This window comes from Xiphophorus maculatus, chromosome 7 (genome assembly GCF_002775205.1).
Source record: "Xiphophorus maculatus strain JP 163 A chromosome 7, X_maculatus-5.0-male, whole genome shotgun sequence".
In the NCBI taxonomy this organism is placed as follows: Eukaryota; Metazoa; Chordata; class Actinopteri; order Cyprinodontiformes; family Poeciliidae; genus Xiphophorus; species Xiphophorus maculatus.
This window is the reverse complement of record NC_036449.1, coordinates 10,354,617-10,375,278: the sequence shown is the minus strand read 5'-3', so window position 1 is coordinate 10,375,278 and position 20,662 is coordinate 10,354,617. Positions and strand designations below refer to the sequence as shown.

General features: G+C 38.4%; 1 protein-coding gene across 3 annotated transcripts; it reads right to left on the bottom strand.

Moving 5' to 3' along the window:
* Window positions 1–275: 275 nt before the first annotated feature.
* Window positions 276–5,847, bottom strand: LOC102219550 (Krueppel-like factor 5). Of its 3 annotated transcripts, none has more exons than XM_005798020.3 (4): window positions 5,496–5,847; window positions 2,252–3,128; window positions 2,102–2,161; window positions 276–1,722 (listed from the first exon to the last, which is right to left on the bottom strand). In XM_005798020.3, exons 1-4 carry the CDS (start codon window positions 5,670–5,672, stop codon window positions 1,544–1,546), a joined length of 1,293 nt encoding a protein of 430 aa, XP_005798077.2. In that variant the 5' UTR covers window positions 5,673–5,847; the 3' UTR covers window positions 276–1,543. The 3 variants fall into 3 exon arrangements, with proteins under 3 accessions (XP_005798077.2, XP_023192001.1, XP_023192000.1); XM_023336233.1 differs by having other exon boundaries at window positions 5,564–5,652; XM_023336232.1 differs by having other exon boundaries at window positions 1,538–1,848.
* Between the last annotated feature and the right edge of the window lie 14,815 nt (window positions 5,848–20,662).

The following is a 20,662-nucleotide window of genomic DNA, read 5'->3' as shown; positions in this document are numbered from 1 at the left end:
GACTTTAAGGTGAGTGAGATGTGCAGAGCTGTAGATGTTGCTCTGGGATCTTTGGTGATCTGGATGAATCGCTGATGAACACTTGGGGGTATTTCAGCCCTAAAACAGATCCACCACTGTTCCATGTTTTCCTCATGTGCAGATAATGGCTCTGACTGTGGTTAACTGAACTCAGAAAATCTTAGCACAAGACTTTGCAACCTTGCTCCAGATTGAGATTATGCTAATGACTTTGTTTCTCATCTGTTCTTAGATTTCATTGCAGAATGCTGTCACGCCTTCTGAGACTTACAGTATTTATTTACTTTTTTTTTTTTTGCCAACTTCTTGCTGTCAGACTTGATTTCTCGATTCTGCAGGTTAGGCAGCAATCAGGATTGGGTGAGGCTAGTCAAATTAAACCAAGAAAATGTGACAATAAAACACTTAACTATTCAGTTCTTTCTGCATGGAGTTTGCATTTTCTGCTCTAGCATACATAGATTCTCTCTGGGTACTCCAGCTTTCACTCAGCCAAAAAAATATAAATGTTGGGTTAATTATGTACTCTAAATTATCCTAAGAAGTGTGCGTGCGTGTGTGTATGTTTATGTGCTGCACTGTGATGAGCTGGAATAGGAGGTACTATGCCTCTTGCCCAAAGACCCCTAGAGATTAGTAGCAGCCCTCCCATAACCCTGCTTGAATAAACAGCTATAAACAATGGATAAATAGATGAAAACCAGCACATCATTTGAAAAATTCCCCTTTGTATTAACTTAGCTTGTCTTTGTCTAATGTCAAAATGTGTCTGACGACCATAAAGCAAAACAAATCTGTAACGGGGCTAATATTTCCCCCTGGTAATCATTGTGCTTTCTAAATGAAACAATTACCGTCTAAAAATCAAACAATCTTTTTATTACAGAAAAAGGAGAAAAAGCATGAACACTGCTCTTTTACTTAAAAGTATCATAAACCTGGCAGTTTCAAAGTCATGCTATGAGCAACGCCCTGACTACATGACACAAACTGTGCTCTACGCCAGAGTACTTTCTTTCTCCTATTTTCATCTTAAATGTGCAGCTTTTCCCGATGCTCTCCACAGTTCGCAAACACAATCATGCTTTTCACCTGCAGGCTAAAACAACATCCTTTTTCCTTTCAGTTGGCAGCACAGAGGCTTCATAAATAAACTTGTACAATGCTGATAGGATCTACACAATCGACAGTTCAGATATAAAAATTGTCCAACGTTCATATGTGGCATGTTATCAAAAAAAGGCTTGAAAAAGGACAAATTTGGTAAAATAGATTGAGCTGATACATATCTGCAAACTGCAAATATCTCATGTTGATGAGAAAGTAAGGCAACAATCAGATTTAATATTCTTACAATAATAATAACAATAAAAACATTTAGCGGCAGGTCAGAACATCAAACTGTATCCTTTGAGCGTAAATAGAATAAATTGCAGTCTTTTTTTATTTATTTTTTTTCCCAGTATTTTGTCCATTTTAAGGAAAAGCTTAAAAGACTGGACAGATACAGCGGAGGGGTCCCTTAGCTCTGGTGTCTCTTGGTGTGCAGGGCCAGGTGGTCAGAGCGGGAGAAACAGCGGCTGCACACGCCGCACTGGAAGGGCTTCACCCCGGTGTGCTTCCTGAAGTGCCGCGTCAGCTCATCGGAGCGGGCGAAGCGCCACTCGCATCCTTCCCAGGAGCACTGGTACGGCTTCTCACCTGCGCCAGGCAGAAGTCACACGGTAAAGCTAAATTGGACACCCACAGCTTCTTCTTTTTGTGGATCTACACCCCACCCGTTCTCCCTCAAGGACATCATCTAAGAGTCTTGTTGAGAGCTCACATCTAATAAAAGAGTTTGGAAAAGGAGGAAAAAAAATGAATAGCATGCCTCATCTGCGGGCCATAAATCATTGCATGTTTCTACCCAACCTCCCCCCTCCTTCTCCCGCTTTACGAGAGCTGAAGAGTTTATGTGATTTGACAGCAGCGAGATGTGGGCCAGACAGAACGAATATGCAAGCCAAGAAAACTTCTCTGCCTGGCAACATCCTCATGTACACCCCCAAAATAAGATGTGCAACTTCAAGAAGTTTACCTGTGTGGGTTCGTAGATGAGCCTTTAGATGAGACGACTTTGTATATACTTTCTTGCAACCTTAAGAAAAAGAAACAAAAACACATCTTTTAGCCATACATTTTACCAACGTTTATCTCAACTGCCAGTCGTAAGGACTTGTAGTCGAACCTGGAACATCGCAGTGGTGAATCCTGCGTCTTTCCAGATCAGGGTTGTTCCTCCGGTTGTATTTGGCTGGCGCCGACTGCGCCAACTCCGGAGACAGAGGTCCGACGCTTGGTGTCGTCTGAGCTGGTGCCAGGCTGGAGTCCTGAACCGGTCCGCCAAGTGGACATTGTGTGAACGTAGGAGCGTACGTTTGGTCGTGGCTTTGATTCGAAGGATCGCTGGAAGTCTGTCTGGGATCAGTGTGGGTCTGGAGTGTTGTCTTACAGGCAATGCTGGCTTCGTAGGAGGGAGGAGGGGAGATGTTATGAAGGATCTCCTTGTCGGTGTCTGGACTCGGAGGTTGAGAATTTGGCGGAGACGGTGGCAGATAGGTTGATCTAAACTGATGGCCAGAGTGCTGGTTGAATGGAAAACATTCAGTCTGTGAAACGTTTGGTAGTTGTCCCACGTGGAGATTCCCGACTGGAAAACTTAGTGGGGTGATGGGGAAAGAGTTCTGCTCTAAATCAGTGTTCAACATCTGAAACTGGGGAATTTCTTGGAATTCTGGCACTTCCTGCTTGATGAAAAAGCTACCACCAGGAGTGTCAGCTGCTTTAAACATTCCTGAGTACTCTGGGAGGGTCGTTGGTGCTCCGTTGCCCTGGCAGGTCAAGTGCATCAGGGACTGTGGTGGCTCTGCTTTGATTTGCCTCACAGTCCGGCAGGGGCCGGGTTGCAAGTAGGCGACATCGGGAAGGAGCAGGCTCATGTTGACGCTGTAAGAAGAGCCGAAGTCTTCGGGGAAAAGTGACTCCAGCATGGGAGCACTATCCTTGTCAAACATTTTTGAATTTACTACATCATGAAGTAGGTAGGTGTCCATCTCAGTTTTACCCTGGTAGAAAGAACAAAAGGGAAATGACTTGGTAAATAACACAAAAACTGCACAGTTACCTTTTTTAACTCAAATGATTGGCTTACGCTGTTTAGATGAAAGTTTTGAGCAAACACCGAACCAAAACTTGTGATCCAGTTTGTCAAAGAAAGACTGGATCAGGCAGCCATTTACAAATATATGACCTACTCTCACTTAACTTAACTTTCCACAAGATCAAATAGAAAATAGTAAGCTTTGTGAAATGACGTTGCGTGACAATGTTTACAAAGTGTTTGAGACTTTGATTCACAGCAGGTTTGATCTATTAAGTAGTTAGCGCAGGCTCCTGCTGGCCATGGTTGACATTCACACTTTTATGAAAGAACTGGTCATTAAATCAATATTGATAGATAATATTTTACCTATCCATCTTGACCTGTTCTGACCATTTTCTAATATCGCAACTTAACCATAGCTAGCTCACGCTAACCAAAACACTCTTCGGTGGAGGAGTTGTTATTGTAGGAAGAAGATTCAGTTAGACATTTTATCTGGGATGTATTATACTGAAGCCAGAGGGGACACAGTGCCCAGCTTTTCTGTGGCCATCACAGGAAGCTAGACAGTGGCAGGTGCTGGTCATTTCATTCCTTTCCCCTTTTATACATTTGTAGTGTTTATTGTTTCCTACCAGAATTTTTTGAGTATGAAAAGGAACCGTCTGCCACATGACATCAACTTGAAATGCCTTGGGGACATTTTGTCAAACTGGCGAACCGAAACATTGAACCAAAGCCCAAGTCAGCAGATACCAGAATGGATAAACAAAGTCATACTGTCTTGTCTTTTTAAGTTTAACAAAAATTCCCCCCCCAAAAAAAGACAGATTAAAACAAAACAAAAATGTTTTGAATGCTGCTCAGGATAGTTCATGAACACAAACTGGAATCTGGTAAAAAAAAAAAAAAAAAAAAAAAAAAAAAAAATATATATATATATATATATATATATATATATATATATATATACTGGCAGGTCAAACCTGGTAATTGGCTGAGTCTGATCAGTGCACCTCTAGTGTTATATGTATCAAGCATAAAATTTGCTATTCAAATTCCTTTTTTTGTTGTTTTGGTCTCAAATAGCAAATGTATTAGACAAAATGAAACTCAGGACTTTATTTGTTTGTATCTTCATAATGTTTAAGGCAGATTTAAACCAAAATTACAAATCTTTTACTCTAGCTCCATTTATTTCACTTATTTAGCCATCCAGGTCATTTGTAACTTTGGTCGGTTCTCTGATTGAAAAGGCTTTACGTGTTCAGTAAAACACATTTCACACAGGAAGCAGTAAGTGGCATACCGCTTCCTACCTTCATTTCCTGCGTAAATCTCAATTGAATGCAAATGTGACTGCAGCTTAAAGGTTGGTTAAATTGAATTTGCATAAACCACCAAGCGGTTTTTGAGATGGTAGAAGTCAAGTTTGGTCTTTGCCCCTCTTACCTTATGGACCAACTGGACAGTAGTTATGCTAAATTAAGATGGCAAGAGAGCTCTGTACTGCAGATAAGATAGCAACTGTTGTTAACCTCTTCACAGAACCCCATTTCAACAAATTCTCAACTATCCAATAAGTGATAAAAAAAAATTGGTCACTTCAACCCATGTTTTGGGCTAGAACCTAACCTAATACATGGAATCAAGCTAACGTAATTTAACGTAGTTTATGGCCTGGTTCATGTTTGGATTGGCAGTTTCAGTTTCAAGAGTGAAGAAATTGAATCAAGCTCCTAATGTGACTTAAGTCTCAAAATTGGTATTAAGAGTTTTTTTGTTTTTTTTTTTACTTGCCTCTGTATTGATGAGGCCAGTGTTTTCTTTTCTTTTGCTTTTTCCTGTCTTGGACTTTGCATCATTGGTTGCACCACATGTCATTCTGGACTGTAGTTCCACTTTGGGGATGCATGTGTACCAACACAACAGAAAATCAGCCGAACCTGCAGCTCCGATTTACAAGTAGCTCCGTGCAAAGGCTTCATGCTGCATGTAAGCTCTTTCTAAATGCACAGCTGAAATTAGAACATCCAGTTGCTCCACAGGACTATGCAGGACAAGTTTCAGGGACGGGTGCACATCCCATTCATCCCCAACACACCACAATAAATGTCAGCATCAGCGATCTTAAATTTGTCTTTATTCACCATTCGTCTCACAGCAGCCATCAATGTTAGGATCAGACCCTTGAAATGAAAACAAATCTGTTCCTCATACCAAATCTGCAGGCAACAGAAAATTTAATGATAATAATAATAATAAAAAATAATAGCGACACAGTGATGCAGAGAGGCAATGCAAGTGCAAAAAATAAAATCAACCCTACCAGATTATAATCTGGGAAAGATGAAATTCCCAGGATGGCGTTGCACTGCACTTCTCCATGATCCTCACCTCTCAGGCCGTCGGATGATGTCAGCGGCGCCGCTGGGTGGCTTTTGTGGAGAAACTGCGCGTCCTGCCCCGGAGCAACCCAGACCGAATTCGTCACAGCTGCGGCCATTAAAAGCGTAGATAGCCTTATACTCGTTCGATATGCTTAAACAAATAAAAATAAAAAATAAAATAAAAATGCCCGAATTAATCTGAATTGTTGTTGCTTCGACAACAATCCCCGGCGACCCAGCTGTCAAACGCTCATCCTCCTCTGGTTTGCACTGGCCTGTCAAATTACGCAACGGCGTAATATCAGCGCGTCTGCAGGGCGGCGCCGAACACGTGCAAAATAAACAGGACAACTAGGCGGTACTTAGACACACCGAGTGTAATGAATGCTGAGGTTTGGCGATAAAGAGGAGAAATAAACTTGGGGTTGGGATTTTTTTATTTTTATTTTTTTTTAAGTTTATGATGAGCTAATCCGACTCACGGTTGTTTGTTTGTGTTCAAGATCAAGAAATAAGGCACACACCCACAAGGAAAGTTATTTTTAAAAATATATATATATATTCTTATGGTTCAATTCCCACAGTAAATGTGGCTTTCTAAATATAGTCCCTCGTTTAAATGGGAAGTTTAGACCTTAAGTATCCACACAGACAAAATTATTTTCAGTTTGAAAAAAGGCTTTTTTCATTCCTCTGACAATGTATTTCTGTTTCTCACCAATAATATTAAGAACTAAAATAGATAGATAGATAGATAGATAGATAGATAGATAGATAGATAGATAGATAGATAGATAGATAGATAGATAGATAGATAGATAGATAGATAGATAGATAGATAGATAGATAGATAGATAGATAGATAGATAGATAGATAGATAGATAGATAGATAGATAGATAGATAGATAGATAGATAGATAGATAGATAGATAGATAGATAGATAGATAGATAGATAGTGCCTTGAAAAAATATAACATCAAAATCTTTCAACATTTTCTTTGTTTCAAAACAAATTTCAATTTATTTTATTGATATTTTGTGACGTGACAGTGTTGAAGTGAAAAGCTTTCAAGATTTTTGTTTGAAATGAACATTTAGAAAAGTTTGGTTGTACACATTTATTTAGCTCCTTTTAAATGAATTTAAAATTTTAAAAAAAAGGCACATCAAAGATCAGAAGATACCAAATTGAATTTTTGGTCTCTTTGCAATAATAATAATTAAAAAAACACATATTATGGTGGAGAAGTGACACTTCACATGAACATCTTCCTCATCATGAAACGTGACAGTGGCAGCATCATGCTGTGGGAATGCTTTTCTGCTGCATAAATGAGAATATGATCAAAGTTGATCGGAAGATGGATGGAATTAAATGCAGAACAATCCTGAAAACAACCAACTGTTTGGGGGTGCAAAAAAACCTTGAGAGTGAGGCAGAGATCCTCCATCCAGAGGACAGCAGACATCCATACAGCCACAGGTATAATGAGGGCATTTGGATCACAGCATATTCATGGCCTAGTCAAAGTGCAGATCTAAATACACTTGAGAATCGGAGGCACGATTTGACAACTGCCTGGTTTAATACAAAAGAACCTCACAATTTTGATGGTACTGAAGAACTTTTTTTTAATTATTAATACACCAAAATGTTAAATTGCTCAAGGAACATAAAGCACTAGAGCTGTTTACAGTGATATTCATAGCTTTTTATACATACATACATACATACATACATACATACATACATACATACATACATACATACATACATACATACATACATACATACATACATACATACATACATACATACATACATACATACATACATACATATGCATAATTCAGAAATATTTATAAGAAAGTTATAAGAAAGTATAGAATTTCTTTTTTTCTCTCTCTCACAAAGAGCTTCCACATCAGGAAGAAAATGTGATTTCTCTCTTCCACATTACTCACTAACACTTTTGTTTAGATTCGCACTTTTTGTGCGTCTTTTCCAGTAGGAGCTGGGAGTTTCACTCTTTGCCTCTTCGTTTACCGTCTATTGGTTTCGTCGTGTTCTTGTCCACATTACCTATAATTAGAATAGTAAAACAACACTCTTATAGAGGTTAAATCATGTTAGTCTACACTTTTCTTTTCTTTTTTTTCTTTTGGCTCATTTTCAGATTTTCTTTTCGATGACCCAGCAAGCCTCGAATCCCTGGTCTGGCATGTTAAAAACGCCACGGCGGTGCAGCTGTCTGTCATGGCTGCATACTTGATGCCAACATTCCTGAGCCTGCAGCGAAGCTCTCATGCAAATACATTGTGTTTCATTCTTACATTCGGGACTTACGATCCGATCTGATATGTGTCTGCAGATGTTGGAAGTTTGTCTTTAAATAAGCACATGATGCACTCAGCTTTTACTGACTGATTTAAAGAAATTCTCCTCATAGAGTTTCTGTTCCTATTTGGATCCCATCGACACGGGTTTTGGAACATCATAACAATACAGACTTGACTTGCGGTTCTTAATGTTTTTTTTTCCACAAAAGTGTACAGTGTGTCAGCAGATGTTAGTGTAACGATCTGGAACGGTGTGTCCCAGTGACGGAAGAATGAGAGTGAGCCAGGTTTCATTGATTGGGTACACATGAAAACCCGGTGTGTATGTAAGATTTTTTTCATGAGATCTTTTTCATAACCACATGCACCTTCGGGCAGTTCTTGTCCTCTTATTAAATCACTGTAACTGCACCCACTGCGGGCTTGAATGAACATGTTTCAGATATCAGCACCGCTGGAGTTATATAAGGTCAATTGTACAAACAGGCAGTGGGAAAATAAAAATCAGAATTAAACTAAGTGCTCAGTTTTGTCCTTGAACTGCTTGGGAATAAATCAATTCGCTACTGCTTTTTACATGATATTGCTTTTCAAATCAACAAGTCTTTTTGTTGTTTTTTTCATTTTCCCCAACTAATCAGATCTGGTATCTTTATGACTTTAAAATCTAATTTATTTTCAATTTTGAAACAACAGTTCCAATTTTTGTTTTTACTTATTTTCACCCCTTCCTGCTATAAACAAGCATTTATGAAGCGTCTAAAGTGTTGCTCAAATAATAACAACTCTTATTTGTAAGCACTAACAAACAGGCAGAAAATGTTAAAATGTCAAAGGTCGTACTAAAACAACATTTATGAAACACTGAAATGAACGAGGACAAAATAATATCAGAACTAAGGTCGCCTTTTTGTATGTTGTAATTATGGTTCTGGACCTTTTGACATCACCAACAACACAAGTGACATTTTTTTGTAGTCATCTACAAGGTTCTTTGCACCTGGCAGCCTTGCAGTCTGACACCTGCTGTAATTTCAGCTTCGTTTCTTTCTGAAACTAAAGTTGTCGCTACCCTCTAAAAACTGGATCACTTTAATGCAAATGCTGTGTTTATGCTAACAAACTTCACAGAATATAATTTGACCAGATATTTTAGAAAAAAAATAAAATCTGACATTCATCTTCCGCAGGACGAAATGATAAGATGGTAAAATTATTTGTGTGTATTAATGTTATTGTCAGTGGATGGTGTTAATGTCTTTAGTTCACACTGGTTCACCTTTTGTCTGCTATATAATTAGCACAGGCTATTACGCTCATACTCAACACATTGTCATACTTCACCCAAATGATTGGTCAATATAAATAGGCAATATTTTATATGATGTCACATGGAGCAGAAGTCAAATCTGCTGAAATTTTGACTTCTCGGTAGGCAGAGAAGTCAAAATCTCGACCTTTTCCCAGTCACTAAATGCACCATGAGATACCAAGTGGCTATCTAAAACACTCTTTGGTGTGGAAGTTATGTTTGTTCAGACTCAAAGCTAGCTAGCTAGATTTGATGAAGCCAGAAAGGCGGAAGAGGAACCTGCTCTACAACTGTTTGGCTAATGAGTATTTGCAGCTTGTTCTGGATGCATATTCTAGGAAAAACTCTTGTGCAGTGTCAAAGAAGTATGAAAGGTAAGGTAAGGTAACTTCATTTATATAGCACATTTTCAGCAACAAGGCAATTCAAAGTTCTTTACATGAATTAGAAGAAAATACAACAAAACAACAAACCAAAGTAAAGAGCAACAGAAGAAAAACAAAAAGAAAAAAGTGTAACCCCATGTTTGAGAATAAGTAGTCCGTGATATATACTGTACAGTAGCAGAGATTTCTCTGGATTCTAATTTCTCTTGTTCTAATAATGTTGTAGGTAAGTTTTCTAGATAAGCTAATAGGAGTTTCTCAGGATTCTAAGTTTGTTCTAATTCCTGAATATATAAACTAGATGCTCCTGTTATAAGTATATATACTCCATAATTTATAAGCTAGAAGGAGTTTCCCAAAGTGTTTATATTCTCAAATGGACCATGGCATCTGCATGACAGCTTATTGCATCCACTGAAATTCTTCACCAAAAGACTGCTTCATAAAATAACATAAATATTTCTACCAGGTGTTTGGCCTTGACCCTCAGACTCCTGCTTGGTTCAATCTGACGTGTTAGATTGCAGTAAAAAGCAGCAGTCTGTTCAGCCTGAAGCTTCTCACATGTCTTATCTGCTGCTATCTCCTTTTATCTCCCCTTTTTCCTCACATTTGGCAACATTCACAAGTTTCTCTCTTTAGGTTTCTTCTTGGCAACGCGTCGGACAGTTTTATTGTGACTCAGAAGCTCACAGGCTGCTAACGCAGGCGTTTCCACATCTCTGCTGCTTTCACAATGTGCACGGCCTTTGAATAATAGCAGCTTCTTATCTTTTTGTTTGTTCCTTGGTTATTTGTATAATGTAAAATGAACACACTGTTCGGGTTGCCTTAGCCAAACTGTAGGGTGCCAATAATCCCTTCAATGGCTCATTCTAATTCAATTTATTAGCTTTCCTACTTTCTATGCTGATGCATTTTTGCTGTTTGGTGCCAACATACGTCGTCGAACTTGCACATTCCGGTAATGTTTGCTTAAAAATACAGATGTGTCAGTACTCTACACTGTGAAGCTGAGTCTCCTTAAACAAAATGTTTATATGTTCATATTTTCTCATAACGGTGTAAAAAAAGCAATTTGCAATAAAAAAAAACAAAACAAAAAAAAAACATCCCCTGTAGTTCAGATGTCCATGTTAGAAGCTGACTGATCGCCCCGTCATGTGTTGACCTTTCAGAGTGCAATTTAAATCCACGATCGTCTCGACTTCAGGAGAAGCAACTGCCATTCTTGGCCACCGCTCTTTCCTGTACGGCGAATGTGACTCGAGCCCTTCTCCATATCTGCCCCACGTATTAAAATCTCACAATATGCCCAACAACTGCACAGCAGAGGAGGGAGAATGCTCGGTATGTGCTTACAGCATCACAACTCATCTCTCCTCTCACATGGACTAATATGGCCGGGCCAGAAGGGGATTGGACAATAAACATGACCAGCAGGACAGTAAGCCTCTACTTCTGCTGTTTCTTCTTCAATCTTCTTCTTCAAATCAATAGATTGTGTGTTTTCATCTACATTGATGAAAAAAAATGACATAATTTACTGGGAGGACTGAAATCCTGATTATTTAAGTGGCTTCTTGAGTGAACGAGAGATTTGAGGAAAGAAAGAAAGAAAGATCTCTATAAAAAAAAGAAGAAAGGGTAAACGAGAACTACTGACTAACTAACTAACTAACTAACTACAGACCAATTCAAAAAGTTAAAAAAACATGAAGTACAAAGAAATTAATAGTATGAGTAAAGAAAATAAATGAAAAAATATACATCATTATTTTAATGAAATGAAAAATGTTATTAAAAATCACAAACTGGACACAAAACTTGCATAAAATAAGCAAAGTTACATATAAATGAACAAATGTCATCACTTCCCTGCAGATTTTTGCTTTAAATTAATCTTCTGATTTGTTTCTTCTGACTGTAAATAACATTTTCTAGTTTTTTAGCGGCTCAACTTGAACATGACGAAGAGTCTGTGGAGGCAGATAAAGATTAAGATGATGGGAGGAAACTCCTTTCCAAACTCAAAGACTTTGAGCTCTTCACGAAGGATAAATTGCCAAACGTACAAGTAGAAACATGAAGAAACCTGACCAGCAACTGTTTGATGTTACCGATAAAGATTTTTTTTTTTTTTATTGATCATTGAGAAGCGCTTTAATATTTTTTTTTTTGAATAATGATTTTTATTTTTTTAATTATCACTACTTTTAAATTTTCCTCTTCTCAGAAATATCACTCTCATTTACTGTCAGGAATAAAGATCCTGGTTTGAGGAAAATAATTTTGTTTCTGAATCTACTAATCTACTAATTTGAGCTTAATTATAAGAAGAAAGTTCGAAAATCTTTTTGTCTTCTTTGTTTATGCGGTAATGACTGATCCTCACTTTACACTTTATCTGTCTTTATCTTCAGCTTTTCTTTATCTTTTTTTCTATGGATGAACATTAGAGTCGTGGGTTAGGGTTGGGTTAGGGTTAGGTTTTGTTTGGGGTTAGAGGTTAGGGTTAGGGTAAGTGTTTTGTAACAAAAAAACATATAAAGAAGTCATCCTATCGTTCAGTATTTATCACTCTTCCTGCAGCTTCCTTTCTCCTCCAGCAGAGGGCAATAGTCAGCTACTGGTGACTCGCTTTCTGCAGTTCCAACTCTTCCTCCTGCACATGTAACAGTGAACCAGAACTGGTACATGTGCTTCACGGTTTTATATTGAGTATAATTACCTTCTATAACTACTAAGTGTGCACATGATGCCGTTTTATATAAGCTCCCTTCAAAACTAATGTGCCTCCGCGAGTCAAACAAATTCATTTTAAAGCGCTCATTTTCAATATACATTCACATCAGCACTTACAGGTTGATCCAAGGACAATTATGTTTTGAAACCTGCTTAATGCATATTTCATCTGGCTTTCTGTGTTCTCTGTAAAACATCAAGTAGGCACTCAGCATCATAATTTATTTGATGTCAGTTTTACAAAGCCTGCCCTTGGGAAGGAAAAGAAATCCCATTCAGTGATTTCTTCTGTGACTTTATAGTTTTTGTCTCAAGTTGTTGGTTGTTTCTTTTTTTTTTTTGTTGGTTTTTTTTTAGGGTTTTTTTTTTTTTTTCCTGAGTTCCAAGCTTGGCTCTCAGTATTTATCTGATCCGACACCGTTTCATTAGGCATTAGTAATCATTTCAATTGCACACAACATTAGAGCACTCCTGTTTGTAAAACAGCAGATGAGGCTAATGCCGTCCTCTGGGGAGAAATTCAATATAATCTGTTAATTAAATGGAATAATTTAATTACAGTAACTTAGAAAGCATTCATCAATATAATTGTTTTTGGAGCCGGCATCATAATTGAGGTTTAAGTGAAAACAAGTCCGTTTCTAATGCTGGTAATGTGCTGACATAGTTCTCCCCACCCGCCATTTGTTCCTGTCTCTGATCTTTCCACCGTGCAGTCTCTCTCCGCGCAGCGTTTTTTTTTCTTCTTCTTCTTCTTTTGATAGCCGGCCATACCGCATCAGCAGCACCAAAACATTTATTACAGCCATTTAATTTAACCTCTCTACAGGCAGGGACAAGAAGACGGGAGATGATACGGAGCCGCTTTGAAAGACTCTCGCTGTTCGGCCTCTAATCTGATCCTCTCCGCTGCCCTTTCATAACGACAGCAGAGTATTACCCCCTGACTCCAAACATACCTCCACTATTTAAAACTGTCTTGGATTTCACCACAAAGACGACCCCAAATAGTCCAATTCATTCTTCGGGCCCGAAATAATAAAACATAATTTTGGGTCTAATCTGCCTAAAGAATGTCCTCTGTTTGAAGTTGACAGTGCAATATCTTCTCTGGAGGGAATAATTGGCTTTTGAGTACAGAAGCAGGGGCCACTGAGGTAAGCCCAGGCAAAGGCCCGCACCTTACAGGTGCGTCCTTGGTCAGAACAAGCTCCCTGTTGTTCTCGGGAGTGAAGGGGAGGCCAGAGAGGGGGAGAGGGGGTCTGGAAGAATTCATCTGCCCAGTTGAAACTTTACAAGGCACCCCACACAGCAGCACCGCTCGGCGCTCTCAGATGGTCGAGGGGCGAGAGTGAAACGAACAAAAGAGACGCTGATCTCCAGTAATTCCTCCTGTCGGCTGCGGCTGACAAATTCTTGTCGTTAAACTTTTATCATGTTGTCGCCCTGGTTTGTGGAATTGGTCTGCTTGTAATCTGTTTAATTCCGATGGCCATAAAGTGACAAACGTACTGACAGTTATTGTCCGGAAATGTAAACGCTCGGACAGAGCGCGCTTTGTGTGTCTCAGTTTGCTCACGTTACTGCCAAGATCCTGTACGGCCATTGATCATTGGGTTAAACAGTGATCTCTCCTACAAATTTTTTGTTAAAGTGTAGCTATTTATCGGCTACAGGGTCTTGGAAGAGAATACACTGCAGTGTTCTACAAAATGTTTCTGAAAGTGTAGCTTCAGCACCTGTTTGTCACTACTTTCTTGACCAATTGTCAGCTGCTATACGCTTTGGGTATCTCTCTACCAGCTTTTCAGATGCAAACTCTTATCTATGCCAGCTGAAGTCAAATCTGGACAGATGTGCTTGGACCAAACCTCTCCATTGGCTGGAAGGTTTTCCTACCACATATGGCATTTTCTATGCAGTACAGGTGTCATATTTTGATTTCCTCTGACCAGCTCACCTTCTTCCACATGTTCGCTAAGTCTCCTGCATGGCTCACAGAAAACTTTAAGTCACTATCTCATGGATATCTCACAACAATGGCTTTCTTTTTGTCAGTGTTTCAGGGTTGGGGTGTTGACAGACTCTGCCACCTGAGCTGTGGATCTCTGCAGCTCCTCCAGAGTCACATTGGATCTCTTAGCTGCTTTAGTCCTCTCCTTTCCCTGCTTGTCAGTTTAGGTAGAGGGCTTGGGTGGTTTGAAGTTGCGCCAATCACAAGCTGTGCACTAGTTTACGTTGGCTTGTCCCACAAATTCTCTATTAAATCCAGTGAAGTTTGTGGTTGTGATGTGAAGAAATGTGTAAACAGTTCACAATACTTTTGCGACGTAATGTAGACGTGACGGGCCAGACTCTTTCTGAGACAAACGGCCTTCTCGCCTCATTTTTAAACTTCCCTCCAAATAGCACTAAATCTCAAATATATGAACGATTGCAGCAAATCGGCAAAGGTTGTCATTTTTTTCCCTCTCTTAAATAAATGCGTAAAAACATTAGGCACACAAGACGGTCTGTTCACAGGGTGGCAATCTTATAGTGGTGCCTTGGTGCTAGCACTGCGTTCCCCCTGATTTTTCTAATGGGGTCCCGTTAATAGAGCGGAGAAATCTGTCCCTTTCTGAGCGTGGCACTGAAAGCCGGCGAACAGCTGTCCCAGCTCTGGAGAATCATATGGAAGAATGCATTATCGGCCTTGTCTGAATATTCCCTCCGATTTGGAATAATCAGGCGGCTATTCAGCGGCGAGATGGCCGTGCACAGATGCCAAAGCACAGCTGAGGGAAGCACAACGGCGTAATACCGCAGAAACACATATAAAACCATGGAAAAGCTGAATAATGCAGGTGTGTCTCTCTTCTGCATGGTGTGCTTATCATACATAAGAGCGAGGCGCCTTCTTTCATTCCTTTTATCTCCTGTTTTTCTTCTTCTTCTTTTTTTCCCCCAACTTTTATCTTGCCCCGTTCAAGGTGATCCCAGCTTTGCATACGGCTGATTAATCTTATTGCACAGTGGCTAACATTGATCAGAGAAATGATTAGAAATGCATTAGTCAGCAGCCTGTTTGGAGAGGCTGGCTTTAAGTGCTGGTACTGCCAATGCATTTTCTATAAGGTGTCCATGTTTTTAATTTTGTTATAAGGAATTTTGCAAATGGATGCACGCATGCTGCCCAAATACAGCATCAAAGCTTTAATGCCTACAGACATAATTTAATCTCCTAGATGGCGGGCCTGATGGACTGTGTGGTAAAGGGATCCCTGCTAAATTCATTATGCTAAAAGTTGCTAGATCTCACCAGCTGAAAGAAAGCGTAGCATAACCTACGGTATGTTTTGATTTGGTGCTCTGTTAATATGATTTGCGTTTGTGCACGGTGCACATGAAGGCAGCTCTTCTGTCTTTAGGTTTTTATTTCAGGTTATAATTTTTTATTTTTTTTTTTTAATTTACAAATTGTGGATGTGTTGTCACGCTTACAGTTGTTTTAATCCTCAGTGATGAGCTTCAACCATTTGAGAGTCCATGAGAGTCCATTCTCATGGACCTGTGCACATAATTAACCTCTCCTGCCTGCATTTAAGATTTAAAAAATTATGTTTTTTCCACTGGAACCCGTGTGTGTCTGAGCCACAACGCGATCACTGAGAGGTTTAGCAGATCCAGGTGAATGTTTTTGGATTCATTTTTATTTGATCTTTTTATTTATACAAGTTGTCTCATTGAGATCCAGGATCTCATTTACAAGAGAGACGTGTTTTGATAAAAATCACAAACACAACAGCAAAACAATTGACAATAGGCTAATAAAACGTGGCACACTTCATGCTAGTCACTTAGCCTTTGAGAGTGCATGACTATTAAGAAAGAATATAAATCTCAAAGCTTCAAATTTGTGTTTACAATTATTAACAATAAGCATATTTCGGAAGTTGCTTTAAGTCAATTTGCAACAATTTTCAAAAACCGACAAAACATAATTAATCTAATCGCATTTGAGAAACACTTCATAGCCAGTTATGTCTTTTTTTAAATTGCCTAAGTTGAATCTCTTCTGCTGGAATCACACAACTGCAAACACAAGTTAGTAAATACATTCTAAGTATATTTTATTTAATTTTATTTTGAGCACAACTAATTAAATCTGGTTTCTTTCCTCCCTATTCCTCAGAGTCTATAATATATATATATATATATATATATATACAAATTGCAAATTAGAAATGACCGCCATGAGGCAGTCAGAGAAATAAACCATGTACAAGAATGGATTTGTTGCTCTTTACTTTGTAAATAATGTGAAGCAACTAATTATTGGGTAAAAGAAAAATGCATATGATCATACTAATTACATTTTTGAATGACAAGTAAATCATGAAAATGGATGTGTTAAATCTATAACACACAAACAATGAAGCCTGGACAATTTAAAGTAGTAAATGGACTGAGCTTATATAGAGCTTGATGACTACTTTACACTAAAGCCACATTCATCCATTCAAACTGTCAAATACACACACATCTACACAGCAACATACAGATCAACTTGTGGATAAGGGCCTTGCCCAGGGTCACATTAACATATAATTGGAGCCGGAATTGAACCGACAACCTTTTGTTTCCCAGTCACACTGAGATGTTAGGGTTAGTACTGGTGGCCGGTGTTTGTGGTCTTTACTGTAAGTGGACCTCTGAATCAAGTTCTGTTTGGCTGTGCCTTGAAAACCAAACCCAAACTTATACTTTGAGTTTTAATATTCTGATTCCTCAATATAATTTAGCAACCCGGATCTAATTTATACGTTTCAAACAGAAACAGTAGCAGTTTTCTCTATTCTGTTTATTTCAATTATGGTGTAATCGTATAGTTTTCACAGGGCATTGTGGAGTCTTATGCCGATTTGTTTGTTGCTCCACCTGTGGCCATAAATGAATTAACTGCAATATTTTCCAAATATTTTGCTTTGGAGGTTTATATATATATATATATATATATATATATATGTATATATATATATATATATATATATATATATATATATATATATATATATATATATATATATATATATATATATATATATACATATATATATATATATATATATAAACACCATGAGAAATGTTATGATATAATTTTTATTTAAGTGTGAAGTAAGTTTCTACATTAACAATGCTTTATCAGAGTTCATAACTCCTCTAAACACTACAATATCATAAAATGCCAATATTGTAAAGGTCTAAGTGGAAAAACTTGTAAAAGGAATGAATTGTCCCTTTTGTGGAACTGAATTTACGCTCTATATTTAAATTTTGTTTGACAGCGTGAATCAGTGTTTTGCCTTTTACAAGTGTCCCTGAAGTACTCGGTGTGAAGGAAATAACCTTCACACGGTGAACTCTGAACTCTACTTGAAGCATTGAACGTTGCACAGAATTAACACGGTGGTTCTGATCATCAAGGATCATTTTCCACATTGTAAGAAAATAGTTCAAAAGCATATAAAAATCTTTTACCGTGATCAGAAGACCCATCAAACCCAGTCATAGAGCTAATTTTTCAAGTTGAATAGATTCCACTTGAAATTCTGAGCCATTGTAATAGATTTTACCATTCATTGCCTAGATTTATAATGCAGCCGCATCAAGTTGCTAAACCTTCCTTTTCTTATTCAGCTTTTTTTTCTTCACCTTTCGACAGACGAATCAATACCTGAGTATAAATGGAAAGTTACAACTTTCTCTATTTCTTTCTTCCTTTCTCTCTCTTGCCTGTGGGTGATAACATCGTGCAGAATCCTGACACAGATTTCACACACATATATATTTTTTTCCCACCAGAGTGTACAGTTATTCTCTATAACTCACTCAAATGAAAGCGTGGATATCTCACTGGTGTTACCTCATGCTTAAAAGGAAAGTGCTTGTGAAACCTGGTGTTAATGTGTGTAAAAAGTGATGCTGCCATCTAGTGAGTCAACTTAAAAGGATTTGTTGTTTCCCAGTCAACAGCCTTTTTTGAAAACTAATCTTGAAAGCCAGCTCTCCTCCCTGACTTCAACGAAACGAATGTCATAGATTTAAAGCGGTTTTCCGAAGCCATTTTCAGACAGCACCTTCTCCATTTTCCTCACGGCTCACAACCTTCCTTTAATCATAAAACAAAGCATTCCAGGGATTTCCATTCTTCTATTTTTTTTTTTTTTGATTAGGAACACGACATTAATCCACTCTGAATGCTATCGAGCTTTCTTCTGTATTTCACAATATCACACGCCTGCTTTTATTTATTATTTTTGGCACCTGGTGAAAACAATGAAACGGGGAAATGCAAATGTCATTTTGAGAATTACCCTACTGTTACAGCAAAAACAAAACAAAACAAAAAAAATAAAAAAATTAAATCATTTCCAAACTGACATCAGGAATACAATAAATCAGGCTTAAATAAATTGTTTTGTCCAGTTTCCAAACAATAAAATGTGCCTGATTGCTTAGCAAAGGGACGCCTTCACAATTAACAAGTCTAGCATCCTCTCAGCAGCAGGAGAGCAACTCACCAAGACAAGCCTTGCCACATGTTCAACACTCCCCATTAAAAACCTGGGGAAATTAATGAGCTTCCATTGGCACCCTCACAACAAAGGGATCTATAAAGCAGCCTTAATGTTCTCGGGGAAACTTTACTCTTCAGTAGTTCCCAATCAACCGGTAGCAGCAGATTTTGTTTTATTTCCCCTGTAACCTGCAGCGGGAGCCGCAAAGTGCTGCTCGCTGCAACTTTGCATGATTGTAATCCTTGGCTGCTCCTTCTTTACCGAGGGTTTGTTAATAATTAACATGTACAGGTGCATCTAAATATATTAGAATATTGTAAAAAAAACAAAAAACAAAGTTACTTTCTGTGATTCAGTTCTAGCATTGAGAATGCTACCGTTTATTTTTAGTACATTTTGAATGTTGGGTGGAAACATGACACGTATTTTGTACAGTAATGTGGACCTACAGTAATGTGGAAAGTCTGGGGCAACTTTTGCATTGATCACTGCATCAGTGCAACGTGGCACGGAGGCGATCAGTCTGCAACTCTGTTTAGCTACAGGCTAACCGGAGCTGCAGGCTCTGACTTCAGAGCCACGCCTGGCGAGTCGACCCCAAACTCTTCAGCGGGCTTTTCCTTTGCATTCCTGTTGCTTGCGAACATTTCTCTATTTCAGTTTTTCCTTCCAAACAACTTTCTGTCAATATATTTAGACACCTCTAAACAGACATCTACTTTAACAAAGATTTTTCGTAGGTTGCCCTCTTTGTGGAGAGCATCTGACGGACAACTGTCAAATCACAATCAATGTGATTATTGGCCATAACATGCCGAGAGCAAAAAAACATTATATATAAAAAAAAACGATTTTCATTCATGTTTACATTTTCTTTAAGCCATATCCATAAAAACAAGCAGAAATAAACACTTGAACGGTATAACTCTGTGGTAAATGTAACACTAAATATAGAGAACGTTTTCACAATGTTGTTAATGTGTAGATGCACCTGTTATGATGTATAGATGCAACATGCATTTTAAATATAAGCATGTATTTTATGTTATTTTTAGAAGGGGAAAAAAAGAGGAAAACCTCTCCATGGTGCAGTCATGGGTTTGTACCTTCTACCTGCCTGTACACAATTAAGAACGCTTAGGAATCAAAGAGCGCCGAGGTTTTCCAGAAAGGTATTAATTAGAACTTTATTTATGCACATGCTTTGTGAATTTGCATAAAAAGCAATCCCACAGATGGGTTTATGGCAGTAATGACTGTTCCAGTCCGCAATAAAACATCTGCTTAATCACAACAGAGGCAGCCAATGGCTGCTGTGAAAACAGGCTGTCCATATCAATGAAAAGTACATCTCAAACAAAGTAGTGAGGTGAAAGAGCTAGTGTGAACAGGTTGGGGAAGAGGGGGCTGGGGGGGGAGGGGGGTGAAGCAATAAAGAGAGTAAAAGAACATTTTCAAAAGAAGAGTTAGTTAAAAGAGACGTACTTCTACCAAACATTCGCTCTGAAGTTGAGAAAAATACCCTTATCGTGTTGGCAGAACAATCCACTTACTGTACTGCGTTTAAGAGAAGAGAGAGTTCTGTTCTAAGTCGAGCCAAGTCTTTGTCTGCGTGTGCCAACTATTTTCAAAATATTCCACTTTGTGTCTTTTTAATACATGAAAGCCACACATGGATTCAAGCATGTTCAAAAAAAAAAAAAAAAAGCACGCACTTACTTGCTTACTTACTTACACACGCACACCCCGGCACACACACAG